The following is a 20,454-nucleotide window of genomic DNA, read 5'->3' as shown; positions in this document are numbered from 1 at the left end:
GTAAGGCCAAATCAGTTCCATCCTGATAAGAGAAGGCAGGAGTGGTCTGCCGAATACTGATAGGTAGGCAGGATGAGCGCAGAGAGCCACAGGGTGCTGTGGTGGGGGGGACTGCCCATTTCCTCTAACCCTGCACTGGTTTCCTAGGATTCTTCATTTCAGTTGTACACCAGACACACACACACACACCCAGACAGACGCACGCACACACACACACACACACAGACGCACACAGACGCACGCACACACACACAGACAGACAGGCAGACGAACACACAGACGCACACACTACAAGCAGGTGGGGATCCATCCCCGGCCATGATAAACTGTGCTGAAGAATACAGTTGGATGATAATGATGGCTGTCGATCAGTCGGTCCAGCCAACTCTTCAGAGTTAAATATAAAGCCAACTATTGGATGGATTGTTGTGAAATTTGGCTCAGATATTCGAGGTCTCCAGAGGATGAATCCTATTGACTTTGCTGATCTCCTGACATTTCATCTAGCACCACAAACAGGTCAGATTTTCCATTTGTGCAGGACTACAATTTATGACAATTTACCTCCAAAACAAATGGAAAATTTCTGTCATGTGTCTTGTGCTACATTCACAGGACAGCAATTTAATACTTTCACAATTAGCAAAGTTATGTCTCTGTATATACACTATCTCAGAAAGCTCAGAACTGGGGCCTCAACAAGTGCCTCTGAGTGCTGCTACCCACTCTTACTCTAATGAAGACGTCCTGTGTGTCAAAACACTCGTTAGCACCTTATTAAATGCTTCATTTATAATTTTGATATCCGTCCTCCTACGTACTGTAGTGTATGCCAGCCAGTTAATAGCTTGTCCCTCATTGAATCTTTTTTCCATTAGTTATTAAATACATTGGTCTGACCCTGAACTTGAGGTGGATCTTCTATGCAGCTGACTTAACGCTGATGGTTGAAAAATCAGTGTATTTTTACAAAATTAAAAACAGGGCTTTTTGAAAACACTAGCATACTGTATGTCAGGTTATATCTCTTTGTAATGTGCTGGAATATTTGAGACTTGCTGAAGCAATGTGCTCTTTATGCTTGCGCTCTTAACAGCAAACATCACTTTGAAAATGATTGTGAAAAGCTGCTCTGAAACGGAGGAAACCTGCAAGCTGAAGTGGCCTCTTCGTTCTCAATAGATGTTTTAAAAATGTTTCTAATGTTTTGGCATTCAAGTGTGGATGGCAGACTTTTACAAAATGATTTGCAAACACCAGGGAAGATGGAAAACTTTGAACAAGAAACCGATTATTTAATTTGTCCTCTCTAGTGCGGATAGTGCCCAGATATTGGCAGTTGATCAGTTCAAAGACACAAGCTTGGTTTCTTCCAGGCAGAGGGAGCAAGCTAATTTTCACTTGTGTGGACACATACAAGAAATTAGAGGTATGTAGGTCAATAGTTTAGGGAACTATGTGTTGCCCCTAAACAAGAAGGGAATAATGTAAAATTATGTTTTGGTTTAGGTGGAAAGTAGTTGAAATCAGAGGACCTGTACCAAATCAGGAGAGACACAAGAGTCAATCTACAGTATACTGCCACATCTCCCACCGTGTGTGTGTGTGTGTGTGTGTGTGTGTGTGTGTGTGTGTGTGTGTGTGTCGAGTTGGCAAGTCGACTTTGAAATAAAACACAGACACAGAGATAAAGGGGGAAAGACCAGAAGGGAAAAACAGGGTTGCTGAGAACAAAAGAGATGAATGTGAGGAAGATTGAGAAAATCAAGGAGACAAGGCAGAGACAAAGACAGAGATAGGGAGATAACGGGCAGACAGATAGCTCGAGACTTCAGAGCCTATCTGTAACAATCGCTAAAAGATGAGATGCTAGGCACAGTTGTGGTCTCTCTCCCGCTCTCTCTCTGCCTACCACACTCTCTATTTAAGGGAGCTCCATTCTGCAATACCGAACCCTCTGTATTCACACACCATTACACAGCCATAATTGCTATACAGGCTACTCATTTACTTTAATTACTGGTTTATTGGTTTTATGCTTAGTTATTCTGCATATGAAAACTTCAGGTAGGTTTGATTGAGAGTGTATTTAAAGTTAATCATCTATGCAAAGAGGAGAAAGGTTTCGGGCAAAGATACACAAGGAGAGCCTCTTTAAAGTTTGCCTGTTTGATGATGCTTAAATGAAAATGAGCAAGTGATGACCTTAATGTGACAAATGCAGAGAATACTGCCTCTTTGATTATTTCTTTGTGCACTATAAGTGACTGGGTGTCTGCTTTAAACCCTCATTATTTGCTTCTCGGTCACTGCAACTGCTAATCTCCTATTTGTCATTCAATGTCCAGAACCGCCTTTATCGTACCCTCAGTCGTATATTAATGCATGCACTGACCCAGTCATAACGTTCATTAGCCATACAACTTTTGAATCTACACAACAGAGAAAAAATGCTTGAAAAGTGTTTACTTGGGAAATCGTGAAATTAATTGGACAAGATATTGAAAACAAGATAGTCAATAGGTCAAATATCATGTAACCCAATGTGCAAATACGGCCAAGAAACAATGAAATAGTCCTGCTGATTATGTCATTTAGTAAAATCTACTGTATGTACATTGAGTTAACATATGGTAAACGCAAAACGGAAAGGTAAATTGTCCTGCCCTTACAGATGCAAAAATGTCAATCAGGCCCAGTCTGTACAGGTCCACACAGTCCTGAGAAGACCTCGAATCAGGCAGCGAAAGTAAAAATACTTATCTGCATGGACTTTTGATGTGCAGAGGCTTTTATTTTGTGAGCTGGGAAAATTCTGTCTGACATATTTTACACAGCAAATATATCACATTCTACATATACAGCACTGTGCAAAAGTCTTAGGGATTTTAGAGGTTTAAATTCTTATCCATCAGGCAGTATCATCAGGGAGGCGTCTGATCGGTCCCAGATTCATTTTGCAGCATGACAAGCCCAAACACACAGCCTTACGAACCCGAAAGACGTAGGAGAACTGGTGCTGTTTGAAAGGCAAAGAGTGGTCACATATTGATTTGATTGCATTTTTTTTCTGTTTACTCCACTCTGTATGAAGTTAATTGAACAATAAAAACTATTCATGGCATTATTTCTGAAAGCATCCTCACTTTACTTTTAGTGCCTAGAACTTTTGCAAAGTACTGGAGGTCTTGTAATTATTTCGGGAAAATGTCTTTTGTTTATTCTAGTGAAATTTGCCTTCTTCTGTCTTATTTTGCATTGGAAACACATCAAACTCAATTGAAAGAAAACACTATTTTTAAGCCAAAATAATACACAGAACAGAAACTCTCATGTGTACATTTTTTGCAGTATTATTTAAAAAGCTGACTACAGGCCTTTTGCACAGCAAACACTTTCCCTGGTTACAGCGGGAAAAGCACAGGTGTTACTGTAATTATGAATAATAATGACTATGATAATGATTATTAATGAAGGCTACATTCTATTCGAGTGTCCCAGTGGGCTGTCACATTGTGACAGTGAGCCAAGTGTGAACTATACCAGGACCCTGAAGCCGAACCAACTAAATGGAATTCAGCGGTCATTAATTTTGTTATTTACACCTGTGCTGCTTTTCCCACTGTGACAATATAAAAAGTCTTCTTGTTTGACGTCAATTTCATAACATTTTGAGGATATAACACAAAAACAGGATGGGGATTTTTTTTTTTTTTTTTTTTGACCTTTTTGCTCAAATGCTGCTACCTACACATTCATCCATCCCTCCAGTTGCTCTGTCTGCTGTGGAGGATTTTCTGGGGATGTGACTCAGCACACAGGGCGGCGGCATAATTAGCAGACATGCTAAAGCGAGCTTATCCCAGCGCTAGGCGGCTAACTCCATGACCTACTTTACAAAGAGGATTTTCCCCACCACTCACTCTGCCGGTGTGTCTGCTCACCACAGATAACTCTGTAACAAATTCATACACACAAACACCTACACCCAAACAGTCACGCACAGTCAGCTAAACACACACTCGCACACATACACAAAAGCACAGATACATGCAGCATATAGATATATGTGAGTAACTCCCACACTATCAGTAATAAAGCCCGAAACCCATGTCAAACCCTGAGCTGATGGTGTATGATGCTTGTTAGTCTGCCCATTGTTCTTCTTGGCTTCTTGTGAGTGTGTGTGTGTGTGTGTGTTTCATTCCGCTATTCTTTACGCAAGCCTAAGCACTCAAATTTGACTCATCCCCTTCCCTGGAGAGTGAGGGAGTGCTAGTCGTGAGAGGAATTCTTGTCTTACCTCCTTATTTGTGAAAAGCTCATCTTGTCTCATGTTGTTTGTTCCTGCATATTGCCCTGTGTCCTTTTTCCCTCCCTGGATCGCTCCTGACAAAAACACCTCCCTCTGCTCCCCTCATGTACCCCTCTTTCTGTCTCTTTCCTATCTTTCTGACTCTCCTGAGGATTCCTCCTACCTTTCTCCTCTACGTGAGGCGCAATCAACTGTGAAGTTATTGACCAGCAAGGCACTTAATGAGGCTGATACAACGAGTGACCAGAGACCTCTAAATTTTTACAAGCATATCTCATTAAAGCTCAAAAATCAGAGGCAGGTGAAGAGACACAGAGAGAGAGAGAGGAAGAGAGAGAGAGCGAAGTTTTCTTAAACACACTAAAATTGGATTCTGATGCATGATTATTCCATCTACCTGTGAAGAAACAATAAAGCATACAATGGAGAAGTGAAGATAAAGAAAAGTTCTAAGTAGGAGGAGAGATGCTGATGCAGCCAGGGAGCTCAATGCAGAGACTTGCTTTAATCTACACATCAAATGAGAGGAGAAAATGAGAGTGGCAAAGTGCCTTAGCTGGTTTTTGTGTTGGTGCAAGAGTGTGCGTGTCCTTGCGCACCTGTGTCTGCATGAACAAGTGTGTGTGTGTGTGTGTGTGTGTGTGTGTGTGTGTGTGTGTGTGTGTGTGTGTGTGTGTGTGTAGGCTAAGGGCTTATTACAACAACAAAGGGCTAGCACTTGGAAGCGCTGTAGCAGCATTTTACTCCAGCACAGCCTGGATCAGAGAAGAACTACCAAATAATTAAAACCAAAAAAATGACACCATGTTCTGTTTTCAACCCAAGCAACCTCTCTTTATTTCCTGCTTGCTATTTTTATCTCTTTTTCTGAGTGTGGATGACTATCTGCTAAGAATTAAAACAAACACACTCTGGGCCAACTGTCCTCAAACAAAAGAAAAGCGTCATTGAGGGGAAAAGTCTTTTTTTTTTTTTTTTTACGTTTACTTGACTCCTCATGAAATGGTATTACCCTCCAGGGATTACTTAGGGGGGGGGACTGGTGATTAAGTGGTACTGCCCAGAGCTGGGAGAGGAAATCGGTTGGATGGTGATGCTAACCACTCACAGCCAGTGAATCTCTGGTATGTGACCACCAAAGAACTGCTTGGACTTGTGTACCACTGTTCTACAGGAACACGCAAAGAAACCACATCATAATTCCCCCAAATTACAAGACTCTGATGTTTAAGATGCCTTTAGTACATGTAGTGCTTTGTTCATTACAGTGCTTTCATATCAAATTAGAGTTTTGGTGTGTACACAAGGGACAGAAATGATTACAGCCAACCCTAGATTTTTCATAATTAGTATTCTAACAGGCACATATGTATGATTATGTACCTGAGAAACTCCTTGACTAATCCTCACAGAGAGAGCCTGTTCATTCCATTACAGATCCAACTATCTGACACCTATGCCTTTCTGCATTTGGCTTAAAGCACTGACTAAATATACTTGTAAAGGCAGATTCTCATGCATGTGGACATAGCTATGTGTCCTGGAGAGTCCTGCAGTGCTAATCAGATATTTATGACTCCCACTGACCCTTAGATCAAATGTTTCCTGTCCTCTGATTGGCCAACCTCCCGCAGGACCTCTGACCTGCTGCCTACGAGGTCACAGCAGCTGGGTCATTTATCACAGGTGTCCGTTTCTGGTTTCTCCTTCTTTTCTTATGACTCATTTCATGGTCCCCCGCCATCTTTTCTCCACACCCTTTTCTCACTCTCCGCCCTTTTTATGCATGCCAAGGTTAACTCTTCAGCTCATCTGACTCCATATTGAAGGTTTAACACAGAACAACATACAACTACACAGACAGGAGCTGAGATAAAACAGTGAAAAGCCAGTTCAAAGGAAGGATGTACATGTTTGAGTAGTTGCGAGAGAGAAAGACGTGAGTAGGTAAGGTGTGTGTGTGTATATGCAAACAAGAGAGTGGGGGAGGTGCACTCCAGCAGTATAAAAACACCCACCCTACCCAGGCAACAGACAGCCGGAGCAGCAAAAAAGGGGCATATGGACAGAAGAAAGTGAGAAAAGTGAAAGCATGAGTACATTAATGGAGGCAAATAAAAGGTTTACAAAAACAGCGAGGACCACACAGAACGTTGAGGAGGTGAGATGAGGCAACGAGTGTACATGTGAAAGAGAAAGGGAAGAATGGGCTGAAGGAGGTGTGGAGAAGGAACACATGGCTCCCTTGGTTCTGGAGGGAAAGTGGGAGTGAGTGAGCCCAGCTGGTGTGGGGGAGGAGAGAGGAGGGAGAAAGGGGAGAGCTGAACAGCGATGATGTGGGGTAGGGTGAGATGCAGAGAGATGTAGCCCTGTTCTCCTCAACTTGGGTGTGTTCTATCTCATATTTGTGAGTGGGTCTGGGTGTGATTCATTCATTGTTGAAAGGGTCTGTTTCAAGAATAACTGTGTGTGCGCGTGTGCGTGTGTGCGTGCGCTTGAGGTTACGCGACTCACAGCTGTCCTCCTCCTCCGTGATGGCACTGACAACATAGCAGGCGTACACAAAGCCCAGGAGCTGTGAACACACAAGCAAACAAAAGAGGTTAGACTCCACAGAGCTGGCGGTGTGTAGCTTATTAACAACAGTGTGTTTGCTTTGATAGACAAACAGATAATACAGAAGCCACATCTGGAAAAGGGCAAGCCTGGTGGTGCTACAGCTTCGATTTGAGAGATGGTGGCTGTGTGTTCTAAGCGGTCCTTCAGTTGGTGGCTGATGCAACACCGTGAAAAGAACAGCACTACAGCTGAAATGATTTGTTGATTAAATAATAAAAAATTAACTGCCAATCTTTTTTATAATGAAGTGATAAAAAAGATTCATAGTTGTAGCCTTAAAGCCACTATAAATAATAAATAAATAAATAATAATAATCTATAATCTATATGATATCAAATGGATACAATAACTGTGTGTAATGTGAAAGGGGTCACTCGTAAAGATGAAACCCCCCAAAAAATTATCACCTAATTCTGAAGTTCTCCTCATCTCTACTGAAATTTGCAGAATCTTTCAGCTCACTGTTTTGGTTTTCTGGCATGCAACTGATATGTTTAAATGCTCTCATCAGTGTCATTTTCAGCTGCAGAAGGCAGCTGTTTTGAGAAAACAACCTCTAAAACAGCCACGGTACACTATCTGCCCAGCACCAAATGGCTGACAGACAAAGTTGGTACCTAGCTGGTGAACATAATGAAGCACCTAGCAACTGAAGAAACAGACACTTCCCTCAAAAGTTGGTGGAGACCAAAAACCAAGCTAAAGTGATAGAGGATACTGCGCTTGCATACAGCAGGTGGCCAGAAACTCAACTCCAAATTAATTGTAATGTTGATCCAAAAGTGCTGGATGTGTAAACAGACAACTATTTACTGACAAGTTCACCATGTCAATATGTAAGTGTTGTGTTTAAAGCTCTACTGAGTTTGACTGCAATATCTGTCTTGGTAATGCTTTTGAAGTTGACAGGGTTTCTACAGAGCGAGCACACCAGTGACTCTACCGCAATGGAAACACACAGCGCTGAGAATAGCATGTGGAACTGGCAGATGGCTGTCATCGACTCAGAAACAGACACAGTGAGAGACAGTCTCTCTCCACCCAGCCATCCATCCATCCATCATTTGGCTCTCTGCCATGCCAATTAAAAGAGCGTTGGGCACGCTGCCCTCCTTGCACACTGGGTACACAAACACAGAACCCAAGGGGGGAATGACTGTGTATGATGGTGGCTATTTATATAACATTCATTCAACCTGTAACTTGGCTTGGTCTGTGTAATTATAAGAGGAATAGTTTGCAGGGCTTTCATCTCTATCATTTTGTTTTTATTCAATTTTTCATGCTTACAGTATATCTGGCCTTTACTGAAGTTCATCCAGATGTAAATTATATGTTTTATTTATGAATGAAGCGCAGGTGTGATGTCTAGTAGGAAAGGGAATGGGTCGGTCTCTGTGTGGGCTGGCTAAGATACGCAACTCTTCTCTCTGCTTCTCTCTCATCTGTTCTTTTCTCTCTAGTATCTAATTGCTGGTCTCACCCCATCCATTACAGTGGCAGTGAAATGGAGGTGCATTAGCATATGTATAAAGCCTGTGTCAAACACAAGATGGTGTTAACAGCAGGGGGCACACCCTGTTTTTCCAATTGTATTGTGTCTGTGCGTGTGTGAATGTGTGCTTTTCCTGTAAAAGTGTGCACCAAGTGTGTGCTCTTATGAGTTAATATCTATGCATGAGTGCAGGTTTTAATTTTCATAACTGGCTCCCGTTTGCTGTTGTGGCCTGGGACTGAGTCGAACATAGTAGAGCCAACATGTCGCAGCAGGGGAGAGATTTGGGGCTGAGAAAAGAACAAAGTGCTTGTGGAGCATATACACAGATGGATGAAAAATTGAAGGAACATCCAACATTAAGTGTCTTGGTGAAGTGTTGGACCACGACGAGCCACCACCAGCTTTAATGCCCACTAGGCATAGACTCTACCAATATCCAAACTCTGCTAAAGGAGCACCATTCTTCCAAAATATATTCCCTCATTCAGTGTTTTGATGGTGGTGGCGGAGAGCGCTGTAGTAGGCCATATTCAGACCGACAATAACGCTGTCTGGAAAAACGCAGGTTCCCTCATTCATTTAAGTGAGACGACTGCATTAATGTAGCTAATACAGAGGGTCTTGAAAAAAAAAAAAAAAAAGACGTGATGAACTTTTGCTGCAACGCAACACAGCGTCAACTGACATTTAAATACTCTCTGACCAATCAAATACATGCAAGAGCACATTCTTGGAAGAAAGTTCTAATTCTATTGTTTACATGGTGATAAAATAATTGCTGGCATGATAACTTTCCAGAGTTGTAAAATCCTGTCTCATGGTATTTTAAAATGTTCAAGCTGTCCAGTGACCCCCCCATGGCCTGTGTGGAGACATCCGCTTTCCTTATGTTTCATTTATTGCGGATTTTCCTTTAACTTGTCACCTGTCTGTATCTATGAATGAATGTGTGAGAAAGAAACAGAACGGAGGGGAGGAAAGAATGTATCAGAGATATGTAGTCTAAAAGAAATGCAGCCTGGGAAACCACAAAGAGGTTGAGATGATGATGTCAGAAACAATATGAATCCAGTTTTAAATCTAAAGCCATGCCAGCGCCCTGAGGATAAAAAACACGCAATACGACTGACGTAGTGTGGCTACTTTTAGCTTCAGTGCACAATTATAAATAGCAGTTGTGAACAGAAAAATCCAACACAACACGGCACAAATTTCCTGAAGCTGAATACCTTTCATCAGTAAAAGCCAAACCTTATGAGAGTGCCTGTCACGGCTCAGTACTGGCAAATCACTGCCTTCTCTCACACCTCCACTGATAACTGGTATAAAGTCTGGACAATGTAAAGGACTATAAAGACGGACTGCAAGTAATATATGTGCACATGTCTGCCTTTCATTTCGATAAAGTCCCTCCACAGGCTGATTTTAAACCTTTTTGCTTTCAAATTTTCCTTTCTAAGGCTGCGGTACATTTAGTGTGATGTAAAGGGAGCTAATAAGATCAGAGATGTGACCACTTGCTGTTTTTTTTTTTTTTTGCTGGAGGCACTGCTGTCCTAAGTTAATGTAGGTCAGTGTTCTCAATAACAAGTGACAATTCCACTTATATCTCCTCGCATGTTAAGTAGCCTTAAATTGTGATTTAAGGCTATTTATTTAAGGCTCATAAATTCTGTCCACCACACACACACACACACACACACACACACACACACACACACACACACACACACACACACACACTCTTCAGCTGTCTTCTCTGACTCCTCCCTGTCAGTTCAGGGATCATTTTAGAAATTAATGTCATTAATTAAGCTCATACACCCCCCGCATATCCTCTGAGACTCGATCTCAGGCTGTCTGTGAGGATGTGCCACACTAAAGCCAACTCTTTTAGCTGCCAATCATTGGTTTTTTTCCTTGCACTCTGTACAGTCACTTTCTTAACACAAGTCTCCACGTCACTGCCACTCCACAATCTGTAAACCTCCTCTGTCATCTTTTCTCTCCACCTCTCTATGCGTCTTTGTTTTATTGCCTTTCTAACAGCAAGTGTCACCCTCCTCTCTCTCCTCCTCTTTCTCCCCTGCAGGTTGTTGGACAGTGAAGTGTTACCTGGAAAAATGACAGGAGGAGGCATGAAGGCAGAAAACCAGGGACAAAAAGTTCAGGCATGGATATGGGAAAACATCAAAATCATAGCTATCCTCCAGTGGGCCTTCATTTACTTTTTACTACGTTGAGAGGAAACCAAAGAAGGTACTTGTGATAGTTCAGCGTTATCTGCGTTTCTTCTCTCAGAAAATGAGGGCAAAAAGAGGTTGAAGGCTCAGGCATTCATTTGTGTATCTGCGTGAGAAGGAGGCCAGCTGCTGAGCTGGAAAAGAAGGTTACTTGTATTTGCATAGGGTAATGAAGGTCAGGTTTATAGTGAATGTGCCAGTCCAGAGAGATACATAACCACCTTACACAATGCACTCTCTAACTCATAAACATCACTCAAACAGGCATGACTCTACTTCATGATTAGAAGCTTTCATTCTTCTCAGTTATTCTAGAAAAAACTAAAACAAATCAGGGCTATAGTCAATCATTTGGTTATGTCTGTCAAAATATTTCTAAAACTAAAAATTCTATTATCAGTCTACTTCACTATGAAGGTTTAAACAACTACATCCTGCAGGATAGGCCTTTCCAGTGTCTAGTGTTCTGTCTAGTTGATCATCAGAAAATTAATCATCAATTTTGATCATCTATTAATTATTTAAGTTATTCTCTCCCAGTTACAGCTTCTTGAATGTTCTATTTCTTATGTTTCTCAGTTTAGTAAATTGAACATCTTTAGGTTTTGGACTGCTGGTTGGACCAAATAAGCAGTCTGAAGAAACCATCTTGGGCTCTGGGAAATTTTGATGGCTAATTTCCACTATTTTCTGAAATTTTATTGGTGATTAATCAGTTACTCGAAAAAATAACTAACACATCAATCCATTATGACAATAATTGCTAGTTTCAGCCCTCATACACATTTGGAGATGCCTCCTGTCCACAGCTGACTGGCCTGTGCACGTGCGTGTGCAGTGATGGATATCTCAGTCGATCTACAAGCTAATCAACACACTATTGATTGTGGTTCAGTGTCAGGAGAAAACTCACTGTGTGTACTACTATAATGAAAGGAATTCGTAGGTAAAATCTATCACATGGGAGAGAGGAAGAACAGAAAGGGAGAGGAAGAGAGCTGGTGCAGATGTCTTGTACGTTAATTACACAGGACTTTCTCTAATGCACAAGCTTCTCTGCAGAAAATTAGATGTGTGTGTCTGTGTGTGGGCAGCTGCATGTTTAATGACAAAACATGATGAGATTGGGCGATTGGGACTGCAGAGACTGCATCCACCTGTTCTCTTCTTCCAGCCCCCTCTCAAAACATGAGTGTCTCGCTCACACACACACACACACACACACACACACACACACACACACACACACACACACACACACACCAAACAACAGCAATGTTATGTCCAAAAACACAACACACAGACACAAGAGACTGCTCATGCAGAAATAAAAGCTGTCTGAAGAAAGAAAACACAGCCAGCTCCTAACATGCAGCCCCTTACAAAAGATTTTAGATGAGGTCTAACTGAGTGAAAGTGAGAAAAATGGGGCTCTCTGGACCAAGAAACAAATGGAGAGAAGTCCAAACAGGCAGCTAAATAAAACAACTAGTACACACTCACCAAGCACAAAGAAAGCATGCCGCAAAAAGTTTATTCCTTTAATGTTGCTTGTTTTTCAGCTCTTTTCCCACTTTCCCTTTGCCTACTCTCAGAAGTTTAAAAAGACCAAATATTAGAGTAAAATTAATCTGAGGAAAATCCATTTCCCTGCAGAACAGATTAACAATTAAGGCTCTTGGCTGAGACTGCCTTTGAAGAATGATGGCGAGTACTCATGTTTTTATGATGTCCTGTGCATAGTCTGTCACAATATTCAGTGGCCAGCTGGAGACAAATTCTATCCTCTGGTCTTGAGGTCTCTCTCTTCCCCTCCGTTTTTGGCAGCCGCCAGCAGACCTAATAACTCCTCACTACTGCACCATAAGTCTTTTAAGCCTCAGATCTTTATAATCCTTCGAAGCAGATGCAGTAAAACATACAGCGCAGTTACAATGCAGTGTCAGCCCTGACATATTGCAGATATACTTTACACTATTATTAAACAAGACAATCCATGGCCATTTACTGATTGAGGACAAATTACTGGGCTTCAAATACAAGCACATCAAAGATCCCTCCAGTTGGCTCCGCATGCAGCATACACACAAATAGAAAAAAAAAGAAAAAAAAAAAACATTCATCCCAGTGGTGATGACTGTTCAGTATGAGAGTTTGAAAACATAACATGGACTAATGGACTTATCAAAGCGAGCACCCTGACCTTTTAGATGAATGAGGACTTTTTTTATGCTGCTGAACTTAGTGAACCTGCACAACCACAAAACACACAACTGGCCTTATAGGCAAGTACAGCCCTGATCGGTAATCACAGGGGCCTGCCCACACCAGGCCTGCTGAGGGGATCCCTCTAATCAACCAGGGGCCGTTATTCGTCCCGCACCCTGACCTGGCCCCTGGCGTAAAACAAGCGCACTTTAACACAGACAGAAGACTGACACGACAGAGCCCCTAAGCTCTAGAGAAAACGAGAGAAAGAGCAGAGTGACAGTGAGTGAGAAATGCAGGGAGAGAGACAAGCGCATCGTCCTTTTTTGTCATTTAAGTTGGTGGGAACTTGAAGACATGAAGGTCATACGGTGAGAGATCTGGGCAGGGACAGGAGACAGGAAGACAGACAGAGCTGAGAGATTGTGATGGGGGGAAAAAAAACAGATGAAAAAGAGGAAATGAGCAATGGAATGAGAGAATGACGCAGGCTGCCGTTCATCCCATTATCAACTTCCACACAATCCTCCCAATGCAGGGAATAGAGAGGCAACAGAAGAAAATACTGCCTGTGGAAGCAATAACCTACACTAAATGAAATGATATCTGCATGCGTATGTCTGTATGCGTAAGTGTTTGTCTCTCTGTGTTTGCGTGTGTGTGTGTTTGCGTGTGAGCACGCGTGTGAGCACTGTCTTTGGCAGAGCTCAGTAGCTCTGACAACACTTTGACAACTCTCACTTTTCCCCTTAGTGGGTAAGAGTTATTTCTACAGATGTAAACTGAATCTCGCATCTTGCACCATTTTTCTTCTCCTCTCTCATACCTTTTCTTCTTAACTACCCTCCATCTCACCGGAGATGTTTTCTTAGACTTGACTGTTTTATTTAACAGTGAAGGCGGTGCACAGGAGCAATGGAAGACAGGATAGAGAGAGGACAGAGAGAGAAGAAGAGAAGAGAAAAAAAGAAAAAAAAAGAAAAAAAAAGAAAAAAAAAAAGGATTTTCTGCTGGCAATATTGACAGGGAAATAATTCATTATTTTGACAGGAGCAGGAAAACAAAAGCCATACAATAGCAATATGTACTGTAGGACGGATGGGCAAGTTGGGTTTCAGTAAAGGCAACTAAGAATGTAACGGCAGACAGAGCAAATATTCCCCTCAGTGGTAAATAAATAATACATTATTCCAGTTCGAAAAGGTTGCCTTCGCTTCAAGCTCATCCTTTAAACCTTGAATTTGCTTTTGGCTGAATTTCACCTAAAGCATCAATAAGCAACAACACAGGGCCGACTTTCCCAAATCTGAAGCTACACTTTTGAATGCCTTTCTTCTCACTCATGACGAATCTGAGCAGATAGATGACAGTGATGCCTCCATTACTGGCCAATGGAGCCACATTTTTCATCTTAATGAAACATGCTCCTTGGAGCCCAAACTAAATATTTAATGGTCTCTCACTGCAACCTTGAAACCCCTCTAACAAAGACAAAGGGACACCCCACAGTCTTCCTTTTCTTTTCATTCATCCCTTCAACTCTCCATTTCTGTCTGCCACTCTCTTCAACCAGAGAGGGAAAAGGACAAACCAAAACAAGACTGGACATCTCAAAGGAGTCTTTTTCTTAAGCAGCGCTCTGCTTTTAGCCTGAGAGGAAGTGAGGATACAAGGAAAATGATGCCATTTGTGACACTCTGATTTCAGTACCAATTTTCCGGCTCCTCTACGGAGCTCTCCCCACAGAGATGCCATTGAATGCTTGGTTGGAAAATACCATTTAAAAATGCAGGCATAAGAGTGATGCCGTGTCATATTGAGGAGTAAGTCCAAGTGAGGGGAGGAATAAACCAATTCACTGCATATAGTGCAAGGACTAAGGTTCAGTGAGAGAGTTGGGGCAGTAAAGTGAGGTCAGCCATTTTATTACCTTTCTACATGGGGGTGATGGGATGAAAGGTACAGTCCAATGCTTCTCAATACTGGGTCCCTCTGCCAGTATTCTAATGTCCATGTAGTCACCTAAATCCACAGTGCTTTTCCAGCTGCAAATTAGTCCAAGATTAAATTCTAAGAATGAAAACCAAAAGGAATCTTAAGCCTGTTGATATACTACAGTTAGAGGCCGATGAAGCTGTTGTGTATTAGCTCTCTCTCTTTCTCTTGGTCATCTACTGGCACCATTAAATCCACTCCACATGTATTTCAGTGACAATGACTGTGAAAAGGGGTGTGAGTGTGCATCACAACTGAGTTAAAGCATCTAAGCGAATGTTACTGTGAGGTAAAGTACGTAATGTGCATGTCTGAAGCCAAGTGCTTTGTGTGCTGGCAACTACGAGTGTCCTGGCCCCCGTCCAATATGAGGTTAGTCAGTCATACATGAGTGTGTGCAAATGTGAATACTGGCAGGAGGTGAGTTTCTGGTGGTATTCACACCGAGCTCTATAAAGAGGACAATAACAGTCCTTCCAGTGTTTAAGTAACCTGTTAGCAGCTGGCAGGTCTGAGCCTCAGCCAGACAAAACAACAGATCAATTTTTCATTCAGAGACCGTTGCAGAGGAAGGGAGTCTGCGTTAGACAAAATAACAGACCGCTAAGGAAGTATACTGAGAAAAGTACTTGAAGGGAAACAAAAACATCACCTTAATTTCAATCACGTTCACCTTTCACGTGCATGAGTCCCACAGTGAGTGAGGTTGCTGCTGGTGTTAAGCATGTAATATGATGAGTTCCTGTGACATGTTCACACATGCATGTGTCAGCATGTGAAAATGTCAGTGCTAGAGTCACCTGTGCATTGCTAACTTGTACTCACAGCAACAAGAATCTGTGTGCCGCTATGCACGACCTCGATGTACTGGTAGTCCATGAGGCAGCCCATGACAGTGATGTAGGAGTGGCTCTCTGTGGTGCGGATCCCTGGAGCCTGCGGCATCTCTCTCCTCACACAGCCCGGCCCGTGTTCGCTCCACCAGGAGTGATGGGCTGAGATGTTAAATGTCAGCAGGTCACTGTCCTGGGAAGAGAAAAGAAAACATGAACTTCTTTGTTTGGACTCTATTCATTACTTATGATGCACATTCATCTATTTTTCATGAGAAAACCAAGGCTGGATCAAAAGTCAGGCTGTTCATGAAGCAAGGAGTTTATCTCTTGACAATTATAACAGATCCTAAATGTACTATATGGCTGTTTCCTTTTGTTCAAAGGGTTGGTTCATGCAAATACAAACAAGACTCAGAGTCTGTAGTCATGTTAGCGGCTTAGTGAGGCTGTACTTAGGCACAGCTTTGCTTTGAGCTAAATGCTAACATCAGCCCGCTATCAATGACAATGCTAAGTAGGTATAACGTTTACTATGCTCATCATCTTAGTTTAGTGTGTTAGAAAGCTTAACACTGTTAAAGTAGCACTAAAACAAAGTACAGCTGAGGTTGACCGGGATGTCATTAGTTTTACAGATATTTGGTCATAAACCAAAGTACTGGAAAAACTGAAACTGTGACCTGATGGCGGCACTAGAGCTGGAGTTAAGGGACCACCAAAGGGATTAAAATTCATACTGAGGGGGATCTGAATGTCTGGGAAAAAAATTCCATGGCAGTCTATCCAATATTTGTCAAAATATTTAACTAAAAACCATAAATGTCAACCTCGTGGTGACACTAGAGGAAAAGTCAGAGGATCCCCAAAGTTATTAAGGTTAATCCTCTGGGGACCAAGAATGTCTGTACAAAAATTTCATGGCAATTCATCCATGAGTTGGTGAGATATTTCAGTCTGGATCAAAGTGGTCGACCAAACTTGCCACCCCTAAAGCCATGCCACTAGCAAGGCTTTAAAAAAAAAAAAAAATACTATCCATGTGGTAGTTTTGTTCTTGATTTTATTTGTCCATGCAAAGATGAGATACCCTTTGAGATACCCTTCTTGAAGATTTTTGCTGACATCCCAATATATCTGAGGTGAGTGGAATTCTGTTGATGGTGCTTAAAGGATTGAAAAATTATATTTAACTCGAAGCAGCAATGTGTCTTTCCAGACACGATATGAACTGTTTCTCAGGATAATCTGCAGACCTCACAGTTAAGTTCTTTTGGAACTACTTTCTGTTTAATAAATAATCCCTATGAAAAATGTTGACAGTTTGTTATGTGGTTTAACCAGAGTAACAGGGACATTGTTTCAGAAAAGAGATGTTGCTGCTATTTTTATTTATTTATTTAAAAAAAAAAAGATACCACAGTATTTTATACGTTACTTTTGCACACCCTGGCTATGTTCAATTTGCACAAAGCCATATGAGCCCACATATACAGAAATACAGACTGTCACACCAATCAATACCCCAATACAACAATCTAAACCCACATCTGCCCCTCAGTGACAAGGCATGCATTATTAACAGAGCCAAGTGCTGACAGGAAATATCTCTGATTCCTGTCGACCCCTACTCAGACATACATAAAACCACTAGTAGATACAACTTCGACAACAGATCTGAGCATTCACGCAACATGAGTCATGAGCAATATTAAAATAATGCTACTGAATATAATCCGTCTCTCTCCTTATTAACTCATCACCACCCTGTGTCTCTATTTTCCTTCTCTGCCATTCTGTCGTTCTCTCACACACAGTCACAAAAACAAGGGCAGCTGAAGGTCAGTAGGTAGGATTGTGAAGACTAATGACTTGTAAGATGCCATTGATTGAGCCTGCGAGCTAGGGAAAGCATTTCTATCGAAGCCGCACTCATGACTGCAGTACATCAGTAGTCAATATTTAAGAGGCTTTTGGCAACTTACTGTCAGGAGTATTATTGTTATGCTCCCATGCACCCCAAAGCACAAATCAATCCTTCCATATCATAGATTGAAGGTTAGTCTACTGATACTGCTCTAACTGTTTTCTTTAACAAAAGTCAATCCATGTTTGGAGACAATCCTGTTACCGGAATCACTAGAGATGTGAGGCATTCTATAAAAGCTCATCAAATGATTAGAAACTTACTTCTAATAATTTACTGTTTCTGAAATACAGAGAAAAGAGTTTGTGTTTGTTTGATCACTTTGGGGTGCAAACCTGAGTGACTAACTGGATGTTGTAGACTCCGATGACTCTGTTGAGTCTCATTAACTAGATTTCATAAAGGTGCGCATTCACGGTGGTTGCATACTGATTCAGGGAGTGGAGAGACTGTGCTCATGGTGGTCTGCTATCATCTCTCAAACAGTGTTCGTTGTCACTGTGTGTGAGGAGAGAGAGAGAGAGAGAGAGAGAGAGGCAGATGAATCAGAAAACTTAATTCCTTCGTGTGAAAATGACATTTGTCCATATTATCGCTTTCAGGTTGTTTTTGGAAAAACCAAAACATTGGTAAATTTCTTTTTCCTCCTTCTGCTCTAGGTCAGCATCAACAAATCTTTTTCTCATAGACCTGTTTTTCTGTTTCTGTTGTCAGACTGCCTATAAAGTATAAGACTGATTCGTTCACAGCTCATAAATGCTACCAGTATGCTAACCCGGTAAAACAGGCAAACTTTTCAAGTGTTGCAAATTTTCATTTTAATTCATCCACCATTGCAATCCACTGAGCCACAATGTTAGTGTGGCTAAAAAAAAAACAGACTATATGGAGGGCGAAAACTTTAGAGACTGACATTCAAAGAGTTAAAACTCCTGCCAGATAGATAACATGTTTGCTATATAATAGATAAGTGACAATCTGCTTTGAACAGTGTTTTGTACATTGTTCTTTGCTAATACCAAAATGGATTTGCTTAACGAATTTGGGGATTTTATTTACTGGGGGACTTTTTTTTTTTGTTTGTTTTTTTTAAATGCCAAAATGGCAAGGGAAAGAAGCCTTTACAAATTTAGACTGCTTAGTGTTGACTTATCCAAAGTCTCTATGGCTGCGGTCACTGTGTGCAATGTGTGAAAGTGAATGACTAAAACGACAGGCAGTGACTGACCTGGCACTGTTTAAAACAGAGGTGCGAGTAGAGTAGCAGGGGTCTGCATTGCACTGTGGGGGATGGGATAAGGGATCAATAAGAAGTGACAGAGCATGTGGCATATAACTCTGACAACCTGACCCCTCACTTTGAGGGCCTTGTTACCCATACACACACCTCTCACACACACACATACAATTACACCCTCCAGTACTGTCCTGTCAACATTGGTCTAGGCAAGGCAGACAGAATTAGCTGACTCTGGTTTATAATAAAATGTGCTGGGGTCGTCTCAGAAATCTCTGTGTCAAGTTTGGTCGTGCATGTGTGTATGGGGCGTGTGTCCACTCCATTAGCCAGCTCTCCTCCCGGCCACCATATGCAGAGTTGGGAGCCCAGGCTGGCTCCATCTGTCAGGTTAATGCCCAATCTCAGCCCCAAGCAGCTGGCCCCTACAAGCCTCATTATTCTAGCAGGAACCATGCAGGAACACAAAACTACACACACACACACACACACACACACACACACACACACACACACACACACACACACACACACACACACACACACACACACACACACACACACACACACACACACACACACACACACACACACACACACACACGACAAACATAGACATAAGCGGTGAGTGACAGACACACTTGATGGAGCCAAGGTCTATCACATAAATGACATATTCACCAGAGCTTGGGAAGGTGTTTCTGAAATTCATTTTGGCTTTGAGGTGGTGTCAGAAGACCGTTGCCTACATGAATTCATTGTTCTCAATGGTCAGTCAGCCAACTGTGCAAGACACCCATCAATAGCTGGATGGGTGGTGTGGGGTGGGTGTCTGTGTGTGTGTGTGTGTGTGTGTGTGTGTGTGTACGTGGGGGGAGTGTTTAGAAGAAGGTGAGAGGAGAGGAGACCACTACACTGAAATTGAAAAGGCCATATATGTAACTTCCACAAAATATGTGGAAGAAATTTAAAAATAAATAAATATATTATATCAAAAGGAGCAGTGAGCAGAGTGAAAAACTGTGAGAAGACAAGTGGACAGGAGGGAAGAAAGTGGATAAATTTCAAGTTGAGGTGACGACCCGATCACCTCTCTTTGTCTGGATAAATACAAATCTAATCTGCACTAAGGAACCACAGGGGAGCCCAAAAGATTTAAAAAAAAAAAGTGTGTGTACGTGAGCGTGGTGGTTTTTGTGAGGGGGGATTTTTCCTGATTATTCCCCTAAGTTGTAAACTTCCACTAGAAACTCAACAGGGAGGTAACAAGCCCCCCTCCAGGTCAGCAGAAATGCACTGCAAAAACAATTTAAAAGAACATATATTCTTCAGGGCAAAATGTTATATCTCTGTTAAGGTGCTGCAGTTGTGGGTGTGTATGGCGCAGACTTAGAGTGTGTTTTATAGCTTGGGTAGGATTCATACTGGATGGCTGTGTCACACATTCATTATATACCGCAAGTAATTGTGTTTACTTGGGCTGCACCTCACAACAGGGCTTTCAGGCTTGGTATAGTACCCGGTGGCAGTGCATCATATCTAATTATTGCTAAAATATATGTTCAGCACTCGTAAAGC

General features: G+C 41.9%; 1 protein-coding gene across 3 annotated transcripts in view; it reads right to left on the bottom strand.

The window, feature by feature from the left end:
• nkain4 (sodium/potassium transporting ATPase interacting 4) overlaps window positions 1-20,454 on the bottom strand; it is a 43,896-nt gene that overhangs the window by 3,065 nt on the left and 20,377 nt on the right. For 2 of the 3 annotated variants that reach the window (XM_040151814.1, XM_040151812.1), the window contains 2 exons: window positions 15,705-15,905; window positions 6,830-6,890 (listed from right to left, as the gene is read on the bottom strand). In XM_040151814.1, coding sequence (XP_040007748.1) covers window positions 6,830-6,890; window positions 15,705-15,905 — 262 coding nt within the window. Of the gene's footprint in view, window positions 1-2,788; window positions 3,020-6,829; window positions 6,891-15,704; window positions 15,906-20,454 lie in introns of those variants that run through there. The other variant, XM_040151813.1, reaches the window with a different exon arrangement.

This window comes from Xiphias gladius, chromosome 18 (genome assembly GCF_016859285.1).
Source record: "Xiphias gladius isolate SHS-SW01 ecotype Sanya breed wild chromosome 18, ASM1685928v1, whole genome shotgun sequence".
Taxonomy (NCBI): Eukaryota; Metazoa; Chordata; class Actinopteri; order Istiophoriformes; family Xiphiidae; genus Xiphias; species Xiphias gladius.
Note: the sequence above shows the minus strand (reverse complement) of the source record. Positions and strands in the feature narration are given on the sequence as shown.